The 24,592-nt window shown below is 41.1% G+C and overlaps 2 protein-coding genes across 2 annotated transcripts in view; both read right to left on the bottom strand.

Annotated features, from left to right (window-relative positions):
- The window catches only part of Lct (lactase), a 60,431-nt gene extending 39,787 nt beyond the window's left edge, over positions 1 to 20,644 (bottom strand). The window contains exons 1-3 of the mRNA XM_048345553.1: positions 20,002 to 20,644; positions 7,957 to 8,036; positions 3,363 to 3,446 (exon numbers count right to left, since the gene is read on the bottom strand). Coding sequence (XP_048201510.1) covers positions 3,363 to 3,446; positions 7,957 to 8,036; positions 20,002 to 20,644 — 807 coding nt within the window. The remainder of the gene's footprint in view (positions 1 to 3,362; positions 3,447 to 7,956; positions 8,037 to 20,001) is intronic.
- A 1,079-nt stretch (positions 20,645 to 21,723) lies between these two features.
- Positions 21,724 to 24,592, bottom strand: part of Mcm6 (minichromosome maintenance complex component 6) — a 40,885-nt gene continuing 38,016 nt past the window's right edge. Inside the window, exon 17 of the mRNA XM_048345554.1 lies at positions 21,724 to 22,214. Coding sequence (XP_048201511.1) covers positions 22,098 to 22,214 — 117 coding nt within the window. The 3' untranslated portion in view covers positions 21,724 to 22,097. The remainder of the gene's footprint in view (positions 22,215 to 24,592) is intronic.

Below are 24,592 nucleotides of genomic sequence, written 5' to 3'. Positions count from 1 at the left end.
CATACACTCACACCAAAAACTTCAAAGCATGTGTGATTACTTCATTGTTCTAGCCACTTGATTATCAAGAAATTATGTCTAAGCGGCTAACATGTTTACTTTTTTTTTTCTTTTGTTGGTGTGCCAGTACTGGAGCTTGAAATCTGGGCCTGGATGCTGCTCTTCTTGAGTTCCTCTTGCTCAAGATTAGAACTTGTGTTTTTCTGTGATTAATTGGAGATAAGAGTCTCAAAAACCTTCCTGCCAGGCTGAGAATGTGGCTTAGCAGTAGAGTGTTTGCCTAGCATGCATGAAGCCCTGGGTTTGATTCCTCAGCACCACATGAACTGAAAAAGCCAGAAGTGGCACTGTGGCTGAAGAGGTAGAGTGCTAGACTTTAGCAAAAAGAAGCCAGGGGCAGTGCCCAGGGCCTGAGTCTCAAGCCCCTAGACTGGCCACCAAAACAAAACAAACAAAAAACCTTCCTGCCCAGGCTGGCTTCAAACTGGAATCCTCTAATCTCAGCCTCATGATTAGCTAGTATTAGAGACATGAGCCACTGGCACTCTGCAAGTCTTGTGTTCTTGCTTGGCGTTTTCACTCATGGTTGACACTCTACCACTTAAGCAATATCTCTATCTTCCAGCTTTTTCTTTTTCTTTAAATTACCTTTAGGAGGTTCAGGTTTGGTCATTTCCCACACAGTTTTTCCTCCCCTGAGCTATTAAAGGCAACCAACAGTAAATTGGCTAAATATATAATGTAAACTCTTAAAATAATTAGGACTCAAGTGTGTCCTTATATTCTCATAGCTATTTGTGACAATATCCCTTCTTCATAGATGCAACTCCATACAGCCCTCATCCTTGCCCTGCACAGGGTCAATACATGAGAGGCAAGCCCTGAGGGTGGCATGCTTTTGGAACTAGGGTTGTTTTTTTCTTCTTGATGATCCAGATTGTGGGTAGAATGGTGTGTTACATCCCAGCACCAGTGAGCTAGCACAACCTAAGAGGCCTCTCTTGACTCAAGGAACTGGTGAATATAACCTGCTGAGGATTGGTTGTGAAACTAGAGTGCCTCCTACAGGATTCAGAACTTAGAGCTGTGCTCATGCTCTTTTTTTTTTTTTTTTTTTTTTTTTTTTTTTTTTTGCCTGGGGCTTGAACTCAGGACCTGGGCACTGTCCTTGAGCTTCTTTTGCTCAAGGCTAGCACTCTACCACTTGAGCCACCGTCCCACTTCTGGCTATTTCTGTGTATGAGGAATTGAACCAAGGGCTTTATGTATGCTAGGCAAGCTCTCTACCACTAAGCCATATCCCCAGCATGTGCCCACGCTCTTTATCACAGTGTTCTCACACCCTGCAAGTAAATACTGCACTGAGGAGTGCAGCTGAGGGCCCTGAGGCTTGGTGCAGGGCATGCAGGTGGCATCTGTTGTTCGGGTACTGCCTCCCCCTTTTACCTTCACAGCCCCCTTTTCCCTGAAAATGGCCCACTAAGAGGGAGAATGGGACACCTGAGATTGAGGCAGGACAGGTGAGAAGGAAAGCTGGAGCAGGATACAACTCAGCCCCTCTCCTCAGGAAAAACTGTTCTTTGCTGTTCTGGGAGTGGGAAATGGGACCAGGCATATAACTACGATCTCAGAGAAGGACTGTCTCATCCCTGGCTCAGTTGTCATGAGATCAGGCATATAACTACAATCTCAGAGAAGGACTGTCTCATCTCTGGCTCAGTTGTCAGCTGCTGTTTTGACTTTTTTGTTATTATAGACTTAACCTATGACATCATGCACACAAAACACACTTGTTCTTTCACTGAACTACAGCCCCACTTCATTCTGCATTTTGAGACTGCATTTAAACCGTCCAATGCAACATCTCAAACTGGCTTCCACTTTCAAATACAAGGGAGAAAAAACAGAAATTACAAAAGGAAATAAAAGATTTTTGTTTCAGTCATGGGGCTTGAACCTGGGCCTGGATACTGTTCCTGAGTTCTTCAGCTCAAAGCTAGCACTCTACCAGTTGAGCCACAGTGCCACTTCCAAGAAAAGAAAATTTAAGCCAGGTACTCATTCATGCCTGTAATCCTAGCTACTCAGGAGGCTGAGATCTGAGGATTGTGCTTCTAAGTCAGCCCAGGCAGGAAAGTCCATGAGGCTCTAGTAAAGTTGTAGTGCAATAGTAGAGTGCTAACTTTGAGCAAAAATGCTCAGGGACAGTGCCCCGGCCCAAGTCCGGAGTTCAAGCCTTGGGACCTGAATAAAAAATAAGAGGACAAAGAACTGTTGCGAAGTATAACAAAGGGCATCTAAGTTTGTCCAAAAACTATTTTACTCAGTGGCTGGCTAGTAATGGACTGAGGCTTCACAGCATTAGCCCCACTCTAGTACAAGCAGATTGTCTTGAACATATTTTGACGTTAAAAGGGAAGCACTGAAGCTCATCTACAAGCACAAGCTGTTCCAGTGCTCCTACTCACTAATCCCAGAGGCATGGTGCATCTGCAGAACCAAAATGGTTTTAAAATATCAGTAGCATCTGAAACCCTTAGGCTGGGCTCAGCTTTGGTTTGACCACTCATAGGCATCAGGAACCATGAAGACACCACATTGCTACTCAAGACCACCAAGACCCACCAACAAGTCTAGAAATGTAGATAGACTCTGGGTTGAGGTTCAGGCTTGAGTGAGGAGATGTCTATAAAAATGAAAATCATCCGTGAGTTTTAAAAGTGTAACCTTCATAACCATGCTCCCAACTTCTCAGACTTCATGGAGAGTGGTGTAAGCGTCTTTGAATGAGAAAACTCTAGTTCAAATCCTACCTCTACCTTAGCCCCTGTCTGGCTTTCTATTTCACTATATAAATCTTTCCACATATATGTGTTCTTTCTTTGACATGACATGACCAGGGGAGTCCTCATCAGAGAGGAGTCAAAGAAATATCATGCCCTCTAATAACCAGAATTGTAAGCTAAATTAACATATGTTCTTTACCAAAGAAGCTGTCTCACGTATTTTGTTTCTGTAATATAAAATAAACTAAAACAGCAGCTATCACTATCAGCAGTGAGGTGTCATTTTAAAACTCAATGAACTCAGAAATTTCAATTCTCAAAAGATTTCTACACAAGAGCAAAAAGCCCATGTGAATATTTACCTTAACAAGCTAACTCTTATTATCTTGATGTGGAAAGACTGCCTAAATTCCTAAGCTCTCTTGAGAAGCTTTCAATGGAGGCCTTCCTAGATGCAAATCAGCAGGCCTGCTTGTTGGTGGAAGTTCAGTTCACACTAATATATTAGCCAAAGCATTGAATGTCCAACATGCTCTCAGGAACTTCATCATTAATAGGGAAAAGGGATCACCTTACCTGTAGGTTACTCAACTTTTGTGGTAGAGTCGCCTCACTTTGACATTTGTAAGACAAATCAAGAGAGAGGAAATCAACTGAGTCCTAGAAATAAGAACATAGGATCGTTACAGAACAAGTAATTTCAAGATAAATCGCTGTTCAGATTGTTTTTCTTCTCTTATGATTAAACTGAAAGTGGAGTATTCCAAATGCAGACTTGAAAAAGCTGGAGATGTGTGTGTATGCATGTGTTATGGGGAATAAATCATCTATGTATGTGTTCTACCAACAGCCTGGCACATAGAAACAATAAATGTATATGATTGAGTATGTCAGCGATGGTGGGTTCCTCCAGAGGAGATGAACTGGAAGAAGGGAAGTAATAGGAGTTTAAAGTTTAGGTGAATTTGACATCAACACCAGTTATCTCTAAGAACATAATCCTCACAGTTCTGGTAACCTTACTCTCATTCACAGTTCTATTTAGGATAGACCCCCTGTCTGTCCTGTCTCTGGCCAAACTGTACTTGAAGTATGTCAGATTCAGAATCTAAACATATGCAGACACCAGGGTGAGTCATTCCAGCTTCCCTCAGTGCGTCTGGATAGTTGCTCTATTTCTAGCCTTGTGATCACATAGTTTCCTGCCTTCTCGCTCCCACGGACCAGCTGTTTCTGTAGAACAAAGATGGTAGATTCTGGCATCTTGTGAGAACCAAGTGTACAAGAATCTCTGACACTCTTTCACCCCTGGATCCTCACTGCTTTCCCAATTAAGCTATCTGTGTTTATTGAAGATGCCACATGCTTCTTCCATGCTAGAAGTATCCTCAAAAGAAGGTTACCCTGCCCATTTTTCAGTTCTTACCTCAGTTAGTTCTGCACAATAAGCAATGCTTTACTACAGCTCAAACTCACTGTGTTGGATAAGTACATAAAGGATTTACATTTAAAGATGAGTAAGATCCATAGAAGCTTTTAAGTTAATTAGGAGGGTTATGAAATATACCAACTATGCGAAGAAAAGCCAGAAAAAATTAAATGCTGCAAGAAAAGGCACCATAGGCCCAGGGGTATGGCTCCAGTGAGCAAGTCTAAAGCCCTGAATTCAAAGCCCACTATCACCAAAAAAAGCACACAAGCCAGGTGCCATTGGCTCATGCCTGGAATCCTAGCTACTCAGGAGGCTGAGATATGGGGATCTTAGTTTGAAGCTATCTAGGGCAGAAAAGTCCCCATGAAACTCTTATCTCCAATAAGCCTCTCAAAAACTAGAAGTTGTGTTGTGGCTCAAGTGGTAGAGTACTAGTACCCAGGCTCTGAGTTCAAGGCCCATAACTGATAAAGCACACATGAGGGAGCAGGTGTGGTAATATACATCTGTAATTCCACCTACTCATAAGGTATGAAAGATCTTAGTCCAGGAAAATAAAATTATCTAAAAAAAGTTTTTCTAAAATAAAAATGGAGCTGGGAATATGGCTTAGTGGTAGAAGGCTTGCCTAGCATGCATTAAGCCACGGTTTGATTCCTTAGCACCACATAAACAGAAAAAGCCAGAAGTGGTGCTGTGGCTCAAGTGGTAGAGTACTAGACTTCAGTAAAAAGAAGCCAGGGACATTGCTCAGGCTCTGAGTTCAAGCCCCAGGACTAGCACTAAATAAATTAAATTAAAATGTCAGGTGTGGTGAAATATGCCTCTCAATCTCAGCTATTGAAGGTGGAAGAAGGAGAAATGCTATCCAAGGGCAGCCCAGATAATAATAGAACACTATATCTCAAAACTAAACTTAAAAAAAAAGGCAAAAAGAATTGACAGAAAGAATTGTTATTAGGAGAGCTTCAGATTCCTTTGAAGGGCCAGACCTTTCCATCACACTAACCCTTGCTCTCCTCAGTACCAGCTCCTCCAGGTGGCTGACATACAACAAAGTATGGGAACTGCTGTGGTTCCAAGGGGAAAGGGTTCATCAGGTTAAGTGAGGAGCATTATTAAAAGAGCTAACAATTAAGGAGAGCTAACAATCAATAAAATTTTGCTAGAAGGAGATTTCAGGAATATAGGATGATAGGAAGGACAAGCAGAGACTACACCTCAGGTAAAACCGGAAGTGAGGACAGACAGATTCATACATGCACTGGAAAGACATGAGGAACTCATACTGATTCAGAGGAGGGTGTCCTCCCAGTGAGGGACCTTGTCACAATTGTGCTTTTAGAAAATTACCCTAAACCTAACTACTCAAGAAACTGAGATCTGAGGATTTCAGTGTAAAGCCATTTGGACAGACAAATCTGAAATTATCTCCAATCAACTAGCAAAAAGTCAAAAGTGGAGGTATGAATCAAGTAGTAGAATGCCATCAGTGAGTGAGAAGAGCCAAGTTCAAGCCCCAATCCTTTCACTAAAACAAAAATAAAACTGAAATTACTCTAAAGCAATTCACAAGCTGAAGCAAGAGGATCACAAGTCTGAGGCCAACTAGTAAGGGAGACCCTCTATCAAAAACAAAATAAAAATAAAATGGTCAGATCTGGGTACCTAACATACGTGAGGCCCCAGTAGTGACAAAAAATAAAACTTACAGTGAATCATTGGACTGAGGGATTGGGTGGACAGATAAATTCAAAGAGAGGGCAGAGAGACCAGTTCAAACTGCTGGACAAGTAATTCCTGATTAGCACTTTGGTCTCTTGGATTAATAACGATAGCAGTAATCACTCTTTGAAAATTAGTTTAGGTGGCACTCTGTCCATCATTCAACCTGTGAAATGTTTATTCAGAACCTTGTATCCCGGTTTTAAGTTGCTGAGGAAGCAAATCTGAAAACTGGACCTTGACATGTGTCTTCTGTAAACAACGTAGATACCAGCAAGTACACGGTTGCTCTTGACACAGCACCTCTGCAATATCACTACAAATATAGCTGGCTTTTCTAACACTTCTCCACACTGTTTAGCAGGCAACAGAGCCAAGCCGTTTACTGCTCAGATGTTTTGTTTTAAATTATAAAGTCAGATGGTAGACCCCTATAATTCCAGCACTTGGGAAGCAGCAGGATTAAGAGTTTGAGGCCAGTCTGTGCTACATGGTAGGAAACTATTTTGTAAAAGCCTGTATACATAATTAAAAAGTTATAAAGCATGTAGAATTAAGTATGGATAATACAAGGAATATATTATAAAACTTCCTTTATGGGCCTAGGAATGTGGCTTAGTGGTAGAGTGCTTGCCTAGCATGCATGAAGTCCTGGGTTTGATTCCTCAGTACCACATACACAGAACAAGTCAGAAGTGGCGCTGTGGCCAAAGAAGCTCAGGGACACTGTCCAGGCTCTGACTTCAAGCCCCAGGAATGGCAAAACAAAACAAAAACCTAAAACTTCACATTTACTGTAGTGTCTATTCTGCTATGAAGTGATTTTCAAATAAGCTTTTTTTTTTTACTTAGTTTTTTGGTCAGTTGAAGGGCTTGAACTCAGAGCTTAGGCACTGTCCTTGAGCCTCCTTGTGCTCAAGGCTAGTTTCTACCACTTGAGCCACAGCGCCACTTGGTTTTTGAGTGATTAATTAGAGATTAGAGTCTCACAGGGACTTTTCTGCACAATATGGCTTTGAACTGCGATCCTCAGATCTCAATCACCTGAGTAGCTAGAATTACAAGTGTGAGCCATTGGCGCTGGGAGTCTTTTTTTACTCTTAAAAACCAAAGCAAGGGCTGGGAATATGCCCTAGTGGCAAGGGTGTTTGCCTCGTATACATGAAGTGCTGGGTTTGATTCCTCAGCACCATATATAAAGAAAAGTCCAGAAGTGGCACTGTGTCTCAAGTGGTAGAGTGCTGGCCTTGAGCAAAAAGAAGCCAGGGACAGTGCTCAGGCCCTGAGTTCAAGCCCCAGGACTGGCAAAAAAAAAAAAAAGCAAGTAGAGATTTTTGCCGTTGCATGTATGGGTGCACACACTAGTGCTAGGGACTGAACTCAAGGCCTTGAATACTTGCATAGCTTTCTCCACTCAGAGCTGATGCTCTACCACTGAGCCATCCTTTTCATTTGTTTTGTTGCTAGCTAATTGGAGATAAGAATCTCAGGGAAGCGCTGGTGACCCAGGTGTGTAATGCTAATCTCAGGAGACTGAGATCAGAGGATGGAGGTTTGAACCCAGCCTAAGCAGGAAAGTCCATGAGACTCTTATCTCCAATAAACTGCTCAAAAAAAGCTGGAAGTAGAGTTGTGGCCCAAGTGGTAGAGTGCTAGCCCTGAGCAAAAGAAGCTCAGGGACAGCATCCAGGCCCAGAGTTCAAGCCCCTTGCTTGAGGGGAAGGAGTCTTATGGACATTCCTACCTATCTGGCTTTGAACTGTGGCAATCCTCAGATCTTACAGGTGTGAGCCACCAGCTCCCAGCTTTGTATTGGCTTCATAATGAAGGCTGAAATTTGACCAAACAAGAGCTTGGCTACAGTAGTTGAGATTCTGTTTTAAGGTAATTCTAGAGAATGTATACCATTCAGGAAAGGCATTTATAAAAGTTTTCACCAGCAATTTGTTAACCAAAGAATTGTTAACTTTTCTCAAATGTTACAAATGCTATTTTTATTTTGGCTATCATCACCTTGGCAAGTGCAGATATGGATGGCTTTAGCAGAAACTCTGAGATGTCTTCAGCTGGTAGGACCACAGAGAGCTTTCCCCCTAAAACCAACCAGAGGAAAAAAAGAGTGGGTGAGTGGTGTCAGAAGGCCTTTACCACAGGAAGCCATAAGGGTGTTCATTTCCTATTGCCCTTTTTATTAGAGGTTTACCAACTAAAAAAAAGGAAAGTACTCACATGACTTTAGCTGAATTATTTTTTCCTCTTTCTTTTAAGATAGGCTTTCACTGTGTAACCTGGGTTGAATTCACATTCCAACTGCCTTAGCCCTCCAGTGCTGGGATTACAAATATACACCAGCCCTAATTTAGCTGAAACATTTAGAAAACAAGGTGTTTTGTTTTTTAAAATCCCTTGTAGAGATAATTTTGTATGAATTAGGACATGGAAATCACCTTGGGAAAGTCTGTTAGAATAAAAGTGTCTTTCTGCATCTAATAAGCATAGTGTTGAATTAAAGAAATAAAACCCAAAAGGATATATACCATATGATTCCACTTATATGAAGCCAATAAACAAGGCAAAGTCATCAATAATTCTGGAAGTCAGGACAATATTAAGTTTGGTAAGATATAAATGACGATTAAGAGAAAGATCTTCTGGATATGCTGGTGATGTCCTAGTTCTTGACCAAGTGAGTAGTTTTATTGAATTTATTTTATCTTGTTGAAAATTCATTGCCCTATATGCCTGTGACTTGTTCTTACGCGTTTGTTCTAAACTGTAATAAATGGCTATTTGTTAAATTACTTTTGAAGTGCTAATCTACAGAGAACACATTAAAGGCAACAAGGATAGAAGTCAGATTTCTCTAAATATACTTATTTTTTATTCTGGAAAAAAAAATAGTAAGTGCCTTGCCCTATCACCAGCAAGATAAACGGTGGCAAGGAGAGGACTCTAAACTTCTCTTTAAAGGTAGGGTACATCCAAGGACATGCTCTCACTTCACCCTTAATCACTGTACAAATATCAGTAAAGCTCCTACTGTGCACTGAAGGAAAACAAAGGGGATCTATGTATAGCTTGTTTTGCTTTGACATTGGGAAGTTTAACAAGGCTCTAGAAGTTTTGTGTGCATCAAAACCACCTGCTGAAATTGCTTAAAATGACAATTCTTGAGCTCACCCTCAGATCTGAAGTTAGCAGACTGCAGTGAGCCCAGAAACACTAATTTTGTTTTTTGTTTTTGTTTTTGCCAGTCCTGGGCTTGGACTCAGGGCTTGAGCACTGTCTCTGGCTTCTTTTTGCTCAAGGCTAACACTCTGCCACTTGAGCCACAGCGCCACTTTTGGCCATTTTCTATATATGTGGTGCTGGGGAATTGAACCCAGGGCTTCATACATAAGAGGCAAGCACTCTTGCCACTAGGCCATATTCCCAGCCCCGGAAACCCTAATTCTGATGTAGTGCTCCCAGACCACAGAGTAAGAAACAGTGGCCAGAATGGGATTCAGCTGTTCTGTTTGCTATCCAGCTCTTTGGTGTATATAAACCTTCATCCTGTATTGGCTTGTATGTATTTTGAGAAGCAAAATCATAAGTACTCCTTTAATCCACTGCGATTGGGGAATATTCAACAGAAATTGAATAAAAACAATTTAAGGCTTGAACTATAAGACCACACAACTGATTTCTCTCTTCCATTTGAAGTCCTTATAAAAGGAAGACATCCCCAGCCACTAATAACCATTACTAATTATGACAATTTTTTGGTAGGGCTGAAGATTAAACTCAAAGACTTAAACTTGCTAGTGCTAGTACTGAGTGCTCTACAGCTTAACAAAGCCCAGCCTCCAGGGTTTATTCTGATAAGCATAACAGACTTTGGAAACCTCTGAGTAGGGAATACCACTTGGAGATATTACTTAGTCTGATAAGATAACATAACATAGCTACATAAAGACTGACCCAATGGATCCATTTTACCTTCCACAGATTTCCACACTTCAGCCAATTATCACATCAGCACACATGGAACAATCTCTGCTTGTGATTAACAGTTCAAAATGTACAATTTAGTGTTATCTATAGACCATAGGATCAAAACAAAAGTGGGCACCCAATCTCTAGTTTTAATTATTTTCCAATTTTCGCTGGTTATGGTTACACATAATTGGTTCAGGTTCACAGGATTCAAAATTGAGTTGAGAATTAACAGTAATTCAGCCTGTAAAGAAAATAACTGCCTTATACTGTGTTAAATTCATGTTCCATAGATGGGTTACTCAGTACAGGCCTTAGAGAAAGCTAACTCATTTGTTTCCACTAAACATAGTTTTATTTTCTTATCTCAATTGATGCAGTCATCCACATAGAATGACACCCTCCCATTCTGCCCTAAATGTTTCAATGAAAGTTATCTAGCCAGTATTAATCTGCTAACATTGAAAAAAAAAGTCACTTTTGCCAAGGTGAAGTAAGGTTAGGTTACTCTGAGTGTGACCCAGTGCTAAGCAGGTGACGCTGCTGTCTGTGGGTCTACTCCTGTCTCTCCAACTCTGCCAAGAATCACCTTTTTTTTTTTTGCCATTCCTGGGGCTTGAACTCAGGGACTGGGAACTGTCTCTGAGCCTCTCTGTGCTCTGTTTATTTGGTACTGAGGAATCGAACCCAGAGTTTCATGCATGCTAGGCAAGCACTCTACCACTAAGGCACATCCCCAGCCCTCATCTTTTCTTTTATATACTCTCAGTGGCAGCCATCTAACCCATCAATAGGTTCTATAATGCCATGTTATATAGAAAATAATGCTTTTTGGAGTTGCTGCAAGTTGTGGTAAAATATTACATATCAACCTGGGTACGGCCAACTTGGACTTGTCATCCTAGCTACTTAGGAGGCTGAGATCTAAGGATTTCAGTTTGAAGTCAGCACAGGCAGGAAAGTCTGTGAGATTCTTATCTCCAATAAACTACCAAAAAAAGCCAGAAATGGAGCTATGGCTCAAGACTCCAGTGGTAGAGTGCTAGTCTTGAGCAAAAGAAGCTCAAGATCAGCGCCCAGGCCCTGAGTTCAAGCCCCAGGACAGGTGTATGGATGGGCATGCACACATGCACACACACACACACACACACACACACACACAATTACATAAGAAAATGAACATTTACCATTTAAGTCATGTTTAAGCATACAGTTGACTAGCATAAACTATACTCAAGTTTGTATAACTATTACCACCATCCATCTCCAGGATTTTTGCAAGTTTTGAAGCTGAAATTCTGTATCCATTAAACAAGTTAATTTTCTTTCTCCAGCCCTGTAAAATGTCTTCAAAGTCATATAGAATTTATAAATCCTAGCCATATTAGAATTTCCATTGTATGTACATAACATATATTATCCATCATCTCTAAATGGCGATTTTAGTTGTTTCTACCTATTGAATATTTTGAATAATGCTATGAACTTACTTGTTCAAGAATCTGTTTCCAATTCTTTTGGGTATATACCCAGCAGTGGGATTGATGGTTCATATAGCTAACTGTAAAAATTTAAGAAAGCTGGGTGCTGGTGGCTCCATCCTGTAATCCTAGCTTCTCAGGAGGCTAAGATCTGAGGGTCGTGATTCAAAGCCATACCAGACAGGGAAGTCTCCTATCTCCAATTCACCAGAAAACTGGAAGTGGCACTGTGACTCACAGTGGTAGAGTGTTAGCATTGAAGTGAAGCGCTCAGGGACAGCCCTCAAACCCAGAGTTCAAACCCCATGACCGACAAAAAATAATTTTTTTCAAGAATCCACCATACTATTTTCATAGAAACTGCAATTTTACAACCTGACAGCAATGCATAAGGACTCTGATTCCACCATTTCCGCACATATTTGTCATATATATCGGATGATTTAAGTTTAGTTTTGCCTTCTTTCAAAATTCGTTTTAGCTTTCCTATAATTATAGCCAAGAAACATTTCTGTTATGTATTTGTTTACACTCATCCCAACCCCAGGCTTTCCAAAGAACCTTCATCTCTACTTCTGAGTTTCCTGAACTGCTTCCACTTCAGGGGCTCTGTTCTCTTCTCAGCTCAAGGTCTCCCTCCACATTTCCTGGCTTTCTTCCCTGCCCTCATTACAAGATGCTCAAAACACAGATCACCCTTTCAAAAACCACCTCCAACAGTCTCCACACTTTCTTCCCTTTACTCAGCCTTTAAATTTCTTAAAATTGAACAAAAATTATACCTATTTTTGAAGCAATGCCAGATGTTTTGAAAAACTCATACACTGTAATGTTCAATCAGTGTACATCCCTCATTTATGATGAAAATATTCAAAATTGTTTTTCCCAATTAAATTCTCCTTTATTTTTCTTTCTAGAGATTAACTACATGAATTTCACAGTACACGTTTTAACCTTCCCAATGATTAACATTATCATCCTAACCTACCAAGCTTATGAACTCTACTAACATTAACAATAAAACTGTTTCTTGGGGCTGGGAATATGACCTAGTGGCAAGAGTGCTTGCCTCATATACATGAAGCCAGGAGTAGTGCTGTGGCTCAAGTGGCAGAGTGCTAGCTAGCCTTGAGCAAAAAGAAGCCAGGGACAGTGCTCAGGCCCTGAGTCCAAGCCCCAGGTCTGGCAAAAAACAAACAACTATTTATTCCAGATCGGGTGAGATATATATTTCTTTCCTTTTGCTTAGTATCCTGTTTCCCCTTTCTCTCTAATTTCACCCTCCCATCACCACTCTTGAGTTGTTTAGTTCACTTTCATCAATGTCCATTGCAGCTGTTGAGCCATCTGCTGTATTTTTTCACAGCTTACCACTCATTCCGTGCCTTCCTCCCACCTTCCCTCAGATGTGCACGTATATATACCATGAGGTATATGAGGTAAATAATATAGTCATCTAAAAATTCCTTATCTTTGGAGTTCTTTTCAGTCTGTATATTATTTATTTTTTTTTTTTTGGCCAGTCCTGGGCCTTGGACTCAGGGCCTGAGCACTGTCCCTGGCTTCTTCCAGCTCAAGGCTAGCACTCTGCCACTTGAGCCACAGCGCCGCTTCTGGCCGTTTTCTGTATATGTGGTGCTGGGGAATCGAACCTAGGGCCTCGTGTATCCGAGGCAGGCACTCTTGCCACTAGGCTAAATCCCCAGCCCCAGTCTGTATATTATTTTATGTACATATGAAGAGGTGCTTGGGTCTTAATATTTGGTGCTTTTCCATCAAGACTGTTCTCTTTTGGTCTGTGTATTGGTATCTTGAGTCCTATTTACTTTGTCATATCTCATTGCACTTTATTTTTTTTAATTTAATTTTTTTTTGTTGTTGTTGTTGTTGTTGTTGCCAGTCCTGGGCCTTGGATTCAGGGCCTGAGCACTGTCCCTGACTTCTTTTTGCTCAAGGCTAGCACTCTGTCACTTGAGCCACAGCGCCACTTCTGGCCTTTTCTATATATGTGGTGCTGGGGAATCGAACCCAGGGCTTCATGTATACTAGGCAAGCACTCTTGCCACTAGGCCATATTCCCAGCCCCTCTCATTGCATTTTAAATCTAACACTCACATATCAGGGAGACCATGTGCCATTTGTCTCTCTGATCTTGGCCTATCACTCAACATTTGTTCTAGTTCTGTCCATTTCCCTGCAAATGCCATTATTTTATCATTTGTAATGGCTTGTAGGGGATGGCTATACCTTTAAGACCTGGGACTGTTGGCTGCTAGCCACTCCCACCTCCTTCAGGGTCTGAAACCAGAAGAGGCAGTCAAACCAGCCCCCCCCCCCTCCTTCAGGCGCCCAGAGGGCTGTTCTGTGGGAAATGAAGTTAGCCCCTGGGGGAGGTCCTATGGAGCTGCTCTTGGACGGACATGCTCACTAGCCTATCGTTAGCACCTGGTAGTCCCTCTCCTTCCCTCGTCATTACTGCTATAAGTTTGATTGCCCCTCCCTTGAATAAACAGAAAGCTCTTGAAGCTTCTCCGAGAGCCCATGCGTACCTGTCTTCCTTGGCGAGTATAGGGAGGGGAAGGGCATTCTCGCAGCCACATGCCTCCGAGACGACCTGTGGCCCCATTCCACCTTGGATCCCCTACAGGTCAGGCGGCCAAGGAAGAGAGTGATAGGGAACACATAGGGGATAAAAGGCTTGGTCTCTCCACAAAGGAGGATAGATTTAGCCCAGCAATGGCTGTGTAAAACTCCAATGTATATAGGTCAAAATCTTTCTTTTGAAAGTAAATAGTACTACCAGCAATATACAAACAGAAAAGGAAATTATGGAAACAATTCCATTTACAGTAACCAAAAAAAGAATAAAGTACCTAGGGATCAACTTAATCAAGGACGTGATGGACCTATTTAATGAAAACTATAAAAATCTAATAAGGGAAATCAAAGAAGACACAAGGAGATGGAAAGACCTCCCATGCTCATGGGTAGGCAGAATCAATATAGTGAAAATGGCCATATTGCCCAAATTGTTATACAAATTCAATGCAATCCCTATCAAAATCCCAGCCACATTCTTCACTGAAATAGAGAAACCAATCCATAAATTCATATGGAACAGCAAAAAACCTAGAATAGCCAAAGCAATTCTAGGCAAAAAAAAGCAGTGCAGGAGGTATCACAATACCAGACTTCAAGCTCTACTACAGGGCCATCATAACAAAAACAGCCTGGTATTGGTATAAAAACAGATTGGAAGACCAATGGATTAGAATTGAAGATCCAGAAATAAAACCGCACTCTTACAGTCAGCTGATATTCGACAAATGAACTAAAGACATACAATGGAATAAACACAGCCTTTTCAACTACTGGTGCTGGGAGAACTGGGCAGCCATATGCAGAAAACTCAAAGTAGACCCAAGCCTATCACCATGCACCAAGATCAACTCAAAACGGATCAAGGACCTCAACATCAGACCTGAATCCTTGAAACTACTGAAGGACACAGTAGGAAAGACGCTAGAACTTATAGGCACAGGAAGGAACTTCCTGAATATAGTCCCAGGGGCACAACAAATAGGGGAAAGACTCGACAAATGGGACTACTACAAATTAAAGTTTCTGCACAGCTAAGGACATAGCCACCAAAACAGAAAGACAGCCAACCATATGGGAAAGGATCTTTACCAGCACAGCAACTGACAAAGGCCTGATATCTGTCATCTACAGAGAACTCAAAAAACTAAGCCCCTCCAAGCCCAATAAACCTATTAGGAAATGGGCAAATGAGCTAAAGAGAGACTTCACAAGAGAAGATATAAAAATGGCAAAGAAACACATGAGGAAATGCTCAACATCCCTGGTAGTAAAGGAAATGCAAATAAAAACAACCCTGAGATACCACCTCACCCCAGTTAGAATGGCCTATACCCTGAACTCAGGCAACAACAAATGCTGGAGGGGGTGTGGGGAAAGAGGAACCCTTCTCCATTGTTGGTGGGAGTGCAAATTAGTACAACCACTTTGGAGAACAGTATGAAGGTTCCTCAGAAAGCTCAATATAGACCTACCCTATGACCCAGCCATACCACTCCTAGGCATCTATCCTAAACAGCAAACCCCAAGATATCAAAAAGACATTTGTACTTCCATGTTTATCGTGGCACAATTCACAATAGACAAAATATGGAAACAACCCAGATGTCCCTCCACAGACAAATGGATCCAAAAAATATGGTACTTATACACAATGGAATACTACATAGCGATTAGGAATGGTGAAATATTGTTATTCGCAGGGAAATGGTCAGAACTTGAACAAATAATGTTGAGCGAGACAAGCCTAGAACACAGAAAACAAAGGGGCATGATCTCCCTGATATATGACTGTTAAGAAAGGGAGACGGGGAGACAGTAGAGACCAAGTCTGTGAAACCAAAAACTGCTTGTCAAATAGTATTCCCCACAGGATTGGGGCAGCGACCCAACAGTATGTAACTAAAACCAAACAATTATTCAACATATAAAGGTCAAAAATTGACCTCTCAGGGGAATACAATAGCTCAAAAGCTATGTATGTACGTTCATATAACTACTGTCAACATATTGTCTAATATCGACATTACATTTAAAGCCCTAGGCGAACTTTCTTGGGCGTGGCCACGTGGCTACTGCCTATGCAGTACATTGTATATTGTATATATGTCTACCTGACCTAGAGAAAGGATGGAAAAACAGGGCGTAAGATATCACAAGAAATGTACACACTGCCCTACTATGTAACTGTACCCTTTTTGCACAACACCTTGTCAAAAAATTTGTGTTGAATTAATAAATAAAAAAGTAAATAGTACTATACCATTATCTTTATCAACCTATGTCATAGCACATCAAAACTATATCAAAATTGAGAGACAAAGGATAAAAAGACAAACGACTACAAAAGCAGTGCTTGCAAACTGTTTGGTGTAAACCAACTGAACAACTCATCAACTCATGGGGGGAGAGGGAAACGGGGAGGGGGAGAGGGGAATAAGGGAGGAGGTAACAAACAGTACAAGAAATGTATCCAATGCCTAACATATGAAACTGTAACCTCTCTGTACATCAATTTGACAAAAAAAAAAAGATTAAGGCATTAATTTAATCATTGGTCATATATATATATATATATTTTTTTTTTTGCCAGTCATGGGGCTTGAACTCAGGGCCTGAGCACTGTACCTGGCTTCTTTTTGCTCAAGGCTAGCACTCTGCCAACTTGAGCCACAGCAGCACCTCTGGCCTTTTCTATATATGTAGTACTGAGGAATTGAACCTAGGGCTTCATGTATATGAGGCAAGCACTCTAGCCACTAGGCCATATTCCCAGCCCTATTAACAGTTATATTTTAAATGATTTTCGTTTTTATTTATTAGAATGAGAAATGCCTTGGAAAAAAGTTATTTCTTTTATTTATTTATTTATTTTATTAATTGGACATAAATTTTTTTACAAGGTGTTGTGCAAAGAGGGTGCAATTACATAGTAGGGCAGTGTGTACATTTCTTATGATATCTTACGACCTGTTTTTCTATCCCTTGTCTAGGTCAGGTTGACATATATGCAATATACAATGTATCAAGAACATATACAGTATTCACAGACTTGGTCTCTACTGTCTCTCCGTCTCCCTTTCTTAACAGTCATATATCAGGGAGATCATGCCCCTTTGTTTTCTGTGTTCTAGGCTTGTCTCACTCAACATTATTTGTTCGAGTTCTGACCATTTCCCTGCAAATAACAGTATTTCACCATTCCTAATCGCTATGTAGTATTCCATTGTGTATAAGTACCATATTTTTTGGATCCATTTGTCTGTGGAGGGGCATCTGGGTTGTTTGCATATTTTAGCTATTGTGAATTGTGCCGCGATAAACATGGAAGTACAAATGCCTTTTTGATATCTTGGATTTTGCTGTTTAGGATAGATGCCTAGGAGTGGTATGGCTGGGTCATAGGGTAGGTCTATGTTGAGCTTTTTGAGAAACCTCCATACTGTTCTCCAAAGTGGTTGTACTAATTTGCACTCCCACCAACAATGGAGAAGGGTTCCTCTTTCCCCACAGCCCCTCCAGCATTTGTTGTTTCCTGAGTTCAGAGTATAGGCCATTCTAACTGGGGTGAGGTGGTATCTCAGGGTTGTTTTTATTTGCATTTCCTTTACTAGCAGGGATGTTGAGCATTTCCTCATATGTTTCAAAAAAGTTATTTCTTAAACTTAGGCTTTTTACTTAACTTCTTCAGAGTGATATTCTAAATTATTTCCGCTTTGTTTTTTAAAATATATAAGTGAATGGCGGCTATGTATATGCTATAATAGCTATGTACATATGAGTATATAAAATGATGCATATTGAAATGATCTCTAAGGGGGGGGTCAATGTTTGACAAGAACAGTACTCATTTCCTTGATTATGTAACTGTAACCCCTCTGTAAATCACATTTACAATTAAAAAGAATAAATGGACATGAGGATAAAAAAACAACTTATACCCATCAATAATCCTATCCTCACCTCCCTTCCTTCTACACTCCCATCTCTAATGATGACCACTGTATATTCAACTATGTACCTAGCCCATTTAACATGATGACTCCAAGTTTTTCATCTATTTTGTCACAAATGACAGAATTTCATGGCTAGTATATACATACACTTCATTTCTTAGCTATTGTGAACAGTGCTGCAATAAACTTGGTTAGATGTCTGACATGATGACTCGTGTGTGTGTGTGTGTGTGTGTGTGTGTGTGTGTGTGTGTATCCTGAGCTTTTTCACTCAAGGCTAGTGCCCTACCACTTTGAGCGACCTCTGATTTTTTTGGTGGATAACCAGAGACAAGAATCTTACAGACTTTCCTGCCTGGGCTGGCTTTGAAATTCCATCTTCAGATGTCAGCCTTCTGAGTAGCTAGGATTACAGGCTTGCATTTTTGTTTTGTTTTGGGGTTTGGGACTCAGGGTCTGAGCACTGTCCCTGGCTTCTTTTTGCTCAAGGCTAGCACTCTGCCTCTTGAGCCACAGTACCACTTCTGGCCTTTTCTGCTTATATGGTGCTGAAGAAATGAACCCAGGGCTTCATCCATGCTAAGCAAGCAATCTACTGCCAAGCCACATTCCCAGACCCAGGCTTGTATTTTCTTTACAGTGTATAAAAGTTCCCTTCTTTTTTTTGCCAGTCCTGGGCCTTGGACTCAGGGCCTGAGCACTGTCCCTGGCTTCCTTTTGCTCAAGGCTAGCACTCTGCCACTTGAGCCACAGCACCACCTCTGGCCATTTTCTGTATATGTGGTGCTGGGGAATCCAACCGAAGGCTTCATGTATAGGAGGCAAGCGCTCTTGCCACTAGGCCATATCCCCAGCCCCTAAAAGTTCCCTTCTTAAAAAAAAAAAACAACATATCCTTGCTAGCCCTTACTTTTTGTCTTTTACCTATCTGGGGTGGTAGGGCTTAAACCCATGGCCTTAGGCATGCTAGGCAAATGCCATACCACTGAGCTATATGCCAGCCCTGTTGTCTTTTAGAAGATAGCTATTCTTAAGTGAAGTGAGGTGTTATCCCATTATGGTTGTTTTTGTGCTAGTAATGGGTCTTGAACTAAGCTTGGGAGCTATCACTTCGATTTTTCACTTAAGACTAGCACTCTACCACATGAGACAGCACCTAGGACCTGGATTAAGCCACACTACTGGCACAAAATGACAACTGATTATTTGCAACTGGCAGAGAGTGATTTTACAACTACTGGTACTAAGCACCATACTTTATAAAGTCTTAAAGAACACAGCTATTTGCACTTACTCATTTCAAGAAAGTTCAAGACTACCTGAGGTGGGTCAGAATTTACATATGGGAATTTTTTTTTTTTTTTTTTTTTTGGCCAGTCCTGGGCCTTGGACTCAGGGCCTGAGCACTTGTCCCTGGCTTCTTCCCGCTCAAGGCTAGCACTCTGCTACTTGAGCCACAGCGCCGCTTCTGGCCGTTTTCTGTATATGTGGTGCTGGGGAATCGAACCTAGGGCCTCGTGTATCCTAGGCAGGCACTCTTGCCACTAGGCTATATCCCCAGCCCACATATGGGAATTTTTACTGCAAAACAATTTGTAATGTAAAAATTACAATAGGCTTATGAGATTGCAGATGTAGTGCAGAACACTTTCCCATCATGTACAGATCTTGTATCAATCCCTAGAAACAAACACAAACACACATACACAAATGGTCTTTCCATTACCTGCCAGTATTTTGTTCAAGGAGTCTGAGGAAAAAGTAATTTTGATACTGTCAGATAGTGCTTCCTGGGAGGAGACAGGAAGGGGAAAAGAAAAGACAGAGGTGACAGTGATTGACAGGAACAGGCATTATACAAAGTAAGCCATCCCTTCTTGCCTCCTCTAGGTATACAAAATATTGACTTGCCACTAATGTTTAGGCCAGGGATGGGGTGGTCCTACTCAAAGTGAGCAAAGAAATGCCAAGAGCTACTTTTGAGTGTAGGACAAGGTAGATGAAGGCTGACTGCAGACCAGCCACCAGGGCCAGTGTATACTTACCCTGAGATGCGTATTTTTCATGGTATATGTTGTAAGCTTTTCTGTGAGCATCAGTGATGGACTGGAGGCGGGAAGCTCTTGATGCCTGGTGGGGAAGAGCCATGATCACTTCCTCCAAGTCACTAAAGGTGAACCAGATCCCAACAAGGTCCCCAAAGGAGTGGAAAGCAAATGAGGCATAGTCAGCAAAGAGGTCGACAAACACTTCAGTTCCCTGGACTGCACTGGTAGGTAGGGTCTGATGATGCAGGATGACCATAGGCTGAAGCTCTGCAGCCCTGAGGGCCTCAAGGAGGTGCCGGTAGCACTGCACTGCCTCCTCGTCTGGATTCTTGGAGCTTCCTGATGGCAGAAGTTGTGCCCATGATAAGAATAATTTATAATGCGTAATCTTATTGGTATGAAGACTGCTAAACAACTCTGGCAGGAAAGAGGGCAAGGGCTGTTGACAAACATAAATGTCACTACTGCCAGCTACCAAATGAGAACCCTGGTTTCCCAGAGGGTGGCTCAGGTTGTGCAGTAAGCCATTGGTTAGAGGACCAGCAGCTGAAATGAAATTTCTATCAACAGATTCCCACTTTTCCCCCTGGCATGAAAAACTTAGGAGGACAATGAAGACCACTTTCCCAGACAGCTCCATTTTCAAAGAGCTGTTAAGAGGTACATAGGAGGAATGCTTTTATAACTACAGCTGAGGCAATGTTACTGATTACCAATATACTGTTTAACTCAGTTATCTATGATAATGAAATCACAACATAGCTCACTCACGCAACGTTTAAAAGTTCAAACACCTTAACAGATAATACAAAAACTTCAACTTTCCATCTGATTTAAGCAGAGCAGGAAAATGTCTGAAGGCATTTTTCTTGGATGAATTACTTTTAAATGTACTTCGTGTAGCAGAGACATAGTTTACTCCCCAACCTTTTTCTTCCACTCCTTTGAAAACATGTTAACATCTTTAAAAATTCAAACAGGAACATTCATAAAAATCCCTCAAATTCCCCTTTTGTCTACCTCCTTCCCCTTCCTAGGACACTTTTGTCAATGCGCATTTCCCCTTCACAGCTTTATGGTTCTTCAGCACACATTCAAATCTCATGTGGCAAAGTAGCTCCTTTTGTGCCCATTTCCTCACCATCCCTATTAAAGGATCAAGTTAACATGTTACATATGGCTCCATGATAAGCAGTTCTAGACAAATGCAAAAAAAAGTATTCAACACAAAACAATTTAATGCCACAGTCCTATAGCTGTCTGCCTCCTCCCCTCCCCACCCCTACCCCCCGCCCCATAAACAGTGTTCTACCTCAGAATACTTTTGTTTCTGCCAGTTCTGAGGCTTGAACTCAAAAAATCCAGGCACTGTACCTGAGGTGTTTTATTGTTTTTATTGGCTGTGTGGGGCTTGAACTCTGGGCCTGGGCACTACCTGGGCTAGCATTCTATCATTTGAGCAACATATTCACCTCTTGCTTTTTTTTTTTTAAGTTAACTGGAGATAAGTGTCAGGGACTTTCCTGCCTAGGCTGGCTTTGAGCTTTGACCCTAAGATTTCAACCTGCTGAGTAGCTAGAATTACAGGCATGAACAACTGGCACCCAGTAAGCTTTGTATTCTAAATCCATATCTTATTTCTACCCCTTTACTACAGCTTGTGATTCACATTCACAAGTACATGAATAATCAGAGTGCAGAAATAAATCCAATATACAATTTCAGATCAAATTATTTTATTTCCCGAATAAAAGCAGTAGTTAGCAATTGAAGAAAGTTTTATTAACTTGATTGGATAAGATACTGCATACCACCATAAAAGTAACAGGCTTTTTCCTACATTTGTGAAAACAAAGCAAAGGCCTTACTTACAGAAACTACTCATTACTCAGTTCCAATTTTACTGGGACAATAAACACACTAAAGCCTGTGCTGGTATAAATGCATACGATAGGAATGTGACACATAGGACTCCACTGTTATTCTTGGAACAAACTCCAAAGCATAGCTTTTCTTCTTAAGAGTTCCATACAGGTTCCAGACAAGAAAGCTGTGCCAAAGCTCTTTGGCTCTTGTCATTTACTTTTAGTATTTCAGTCTTCAAGCAAGTAGTTAGGGTTAACTACCAAATAGGGATCTTCTTCATAGCTCTCACTTCCTTCTGTAGAACCTTTCAATCCAGCTTGTGTGAGTTCAATTAGAACATGATCCTGCAGAACAAAAGCATTTGTCCTCAGTCTCTTAACAATGTTACAAAAATGTCCACATACACTAAACATTGACCCTTCTGAGCATTATCCCTACTGAAAATCTGAAGACTGTCTTAAAATTACTACCAATGTTTTAAGCCCTTCTCACACTATGAACCTCCTTTAAAATATATGCGCTAATACTGTAATTTTAATACACTGATATTACACTAATATACCTTCAAAAAACTGTTCAAATTTTAAGATTATGCCAACTGCAAAATATTCTCTATTATCTATATTTTAAAAGTATATAGTATTATCTGTGAATTCTTAATTACTAACCACTGGACATTTTCATACACCAAAAATTAATTTTTTCTAATTTAGTCCAGCCTGGCCTGGAACTCTAGATTCTCTTGCCTCAGCCTCGTTATTGTTGAAATTATAAGTGTGTGCCACCATGCCTAGAACTCAAAGCAGACGGATCCAGAATTGGAAGTCGAAGATGGCCTGAGCTATATTGCAATTTTGAGGCTATTATGCCATGAAACTGCCTCGAGGAGATAAGAATATGAGGAAGATAAAACAAAGAAAGCAGAAGGCAGGCAGGCAAAAAGAAAGAACAATTTTTATTGAACTTACCCAGTTAGACCAAGGTTGAGGTTGGCTTGTACAGATACATGAAATCTTAAGTTAAAAAAAAAAAAAAAGCCAAAGAGACTGATCTGGGAGCTGGTGGCTCTGTAATCCTACTTACTTAGGAGGCTGAGATCTGAACATGAAGGGCAGGCAGCAGGAAAGCCCGTGTGACTTTTATCCCCAGTTAACCAGCAAAGAGCTGTAAGTAGACCCATGGTTCAAGCAGCACACTAGCCTTGAGCAAAAAAGCTCAGGGACAGTTTCAAGCCAAAGGACCAATTCAAGCCACAGGACACACACACATGCACGGGCACGCGCGCACACACAGACACACACACACAGATTGAAATACTAGAGCTGCTACTCAAGTGGTAAGGCATGTATGAACATCTGAGCTTACCTCATGCTGGGGGGAAGGGGGCAAACGAATTCAGTTTAGCTTGTCTTGTACTTTTTTTTTTTTTTTAAGTCGGTAACGGGGCTTAAACTCTGGCCCTGGGTACGGTCCCTGAGCTATTCAGCTCAAGGCTGGCCTCTACCACTTGAGCCACAACACCACTTTCAGTTTTTCTGGTGGTTAATTGGAGATGAGAGTCTCATGGACTTTCCTGCCTGGGCTGGCTTTGAACAGAGATCCTCAGATCTCAGTAGCTAGGATTACAGGTGTGAGCCTCTGGAGCATGGCTCATATATTTATATCTCGGTCTGAGTTACAATTTTTACACCCCCCAACACTGATAATTACATAGTTATCTAACCTCACAGGTAAAGTTTTTCAGGTGATACAACCCTGACATGGAATGTGGAATATTTACATTGTGAGCCCTGTGAAGTGAATTGACATGACTGACTCTCTGTCACTGAACTAGAAAATCCAATCACTCAACAAATATGTGGCCTTTGGCAAGTACAAAGCCCTCCATGGTTGCTGTGTGGTAGAACAATAAGGCTAATATTACCAGGATGCAATGAGGAAGAATAGTAAGAAATGAAAATGAGAGATTGGAGTGGGTTTAGATGGGCACAGTAATGACTGGACTTTATTTTTCAAAATGGAAGTAAAGCACTGTGAGTTAGGGCAGGAAAAAAACAATTTATTATTCAAACACTTGGCAAAAAGCCCAAACAAAAGAGTACCCATAGAGCTCTTGTGGGAACACAGGCCAGGTGACTTGGATGGGCTGGTAAAGGTACTAGGAGAGAGACAGAAGGAATAAGAACTGAATAAATAGGAGCATGGAGAAAGATACACTCTTTTTGATCAAATTAAGTATAAAAGAACTATTAATTTCCTGGCTATGCACATGTAGAGTTTGGATGAGAGTGACAACTACTTGGGAGGCAGTACTAGGAAGACCAAGGTCTGAGGTTGGCCTGGACAGAAGTATGAGCCACTGGATCCCACATCAGTCTCTTGGGCTTTTAGTATGTTATTTTTTTACAAGTAGTTGATTTGGGAATGGTCACAGATGGATAAATTTATAAGATCAAATGAATAACTTAACTAATGTATGTGAGTAACCTTAGAATAAGAGAAAGATGCAGGAAAAGAGACTAAGAGTGAATAATCTGGGCTACAGAAGTCAAGAGAACATGGTAAAAAACTAAGTGAAGAAGTTTTGTAGAAGTGAACTGCTGTGATAAATACAACTGACAGGATGAGTAGGAGAAAGGCTAGGTAATTCCAATGGAGAAAAGTGGTGTAATGGTTCTGTAAGAGTGGGAGCATGAAAACAACTAAGGAATAGCACTTGTAC

The sequence above is a fragment of the Perognathus longimembris genome, chromosome 4 (genome assembly GCF_023159225.1).
Source record: "Perognathus longimembris pacificus isolate PPM17 chromosome 4, ASM2315922v1, whole genome shotgun sequence".
Classification (NCBI taxonomy): Eukaryota; Metazoa; Chordata; class Mammalia; order Rodentia; family Heteromyidae; genus Perognathus; species Perognathus longimembris.
The sequence above is the reverse complement of the archived record's forward strand: the minus strand, read 5'-3'. Positions and strand labels throughout refer to the sequence as shown.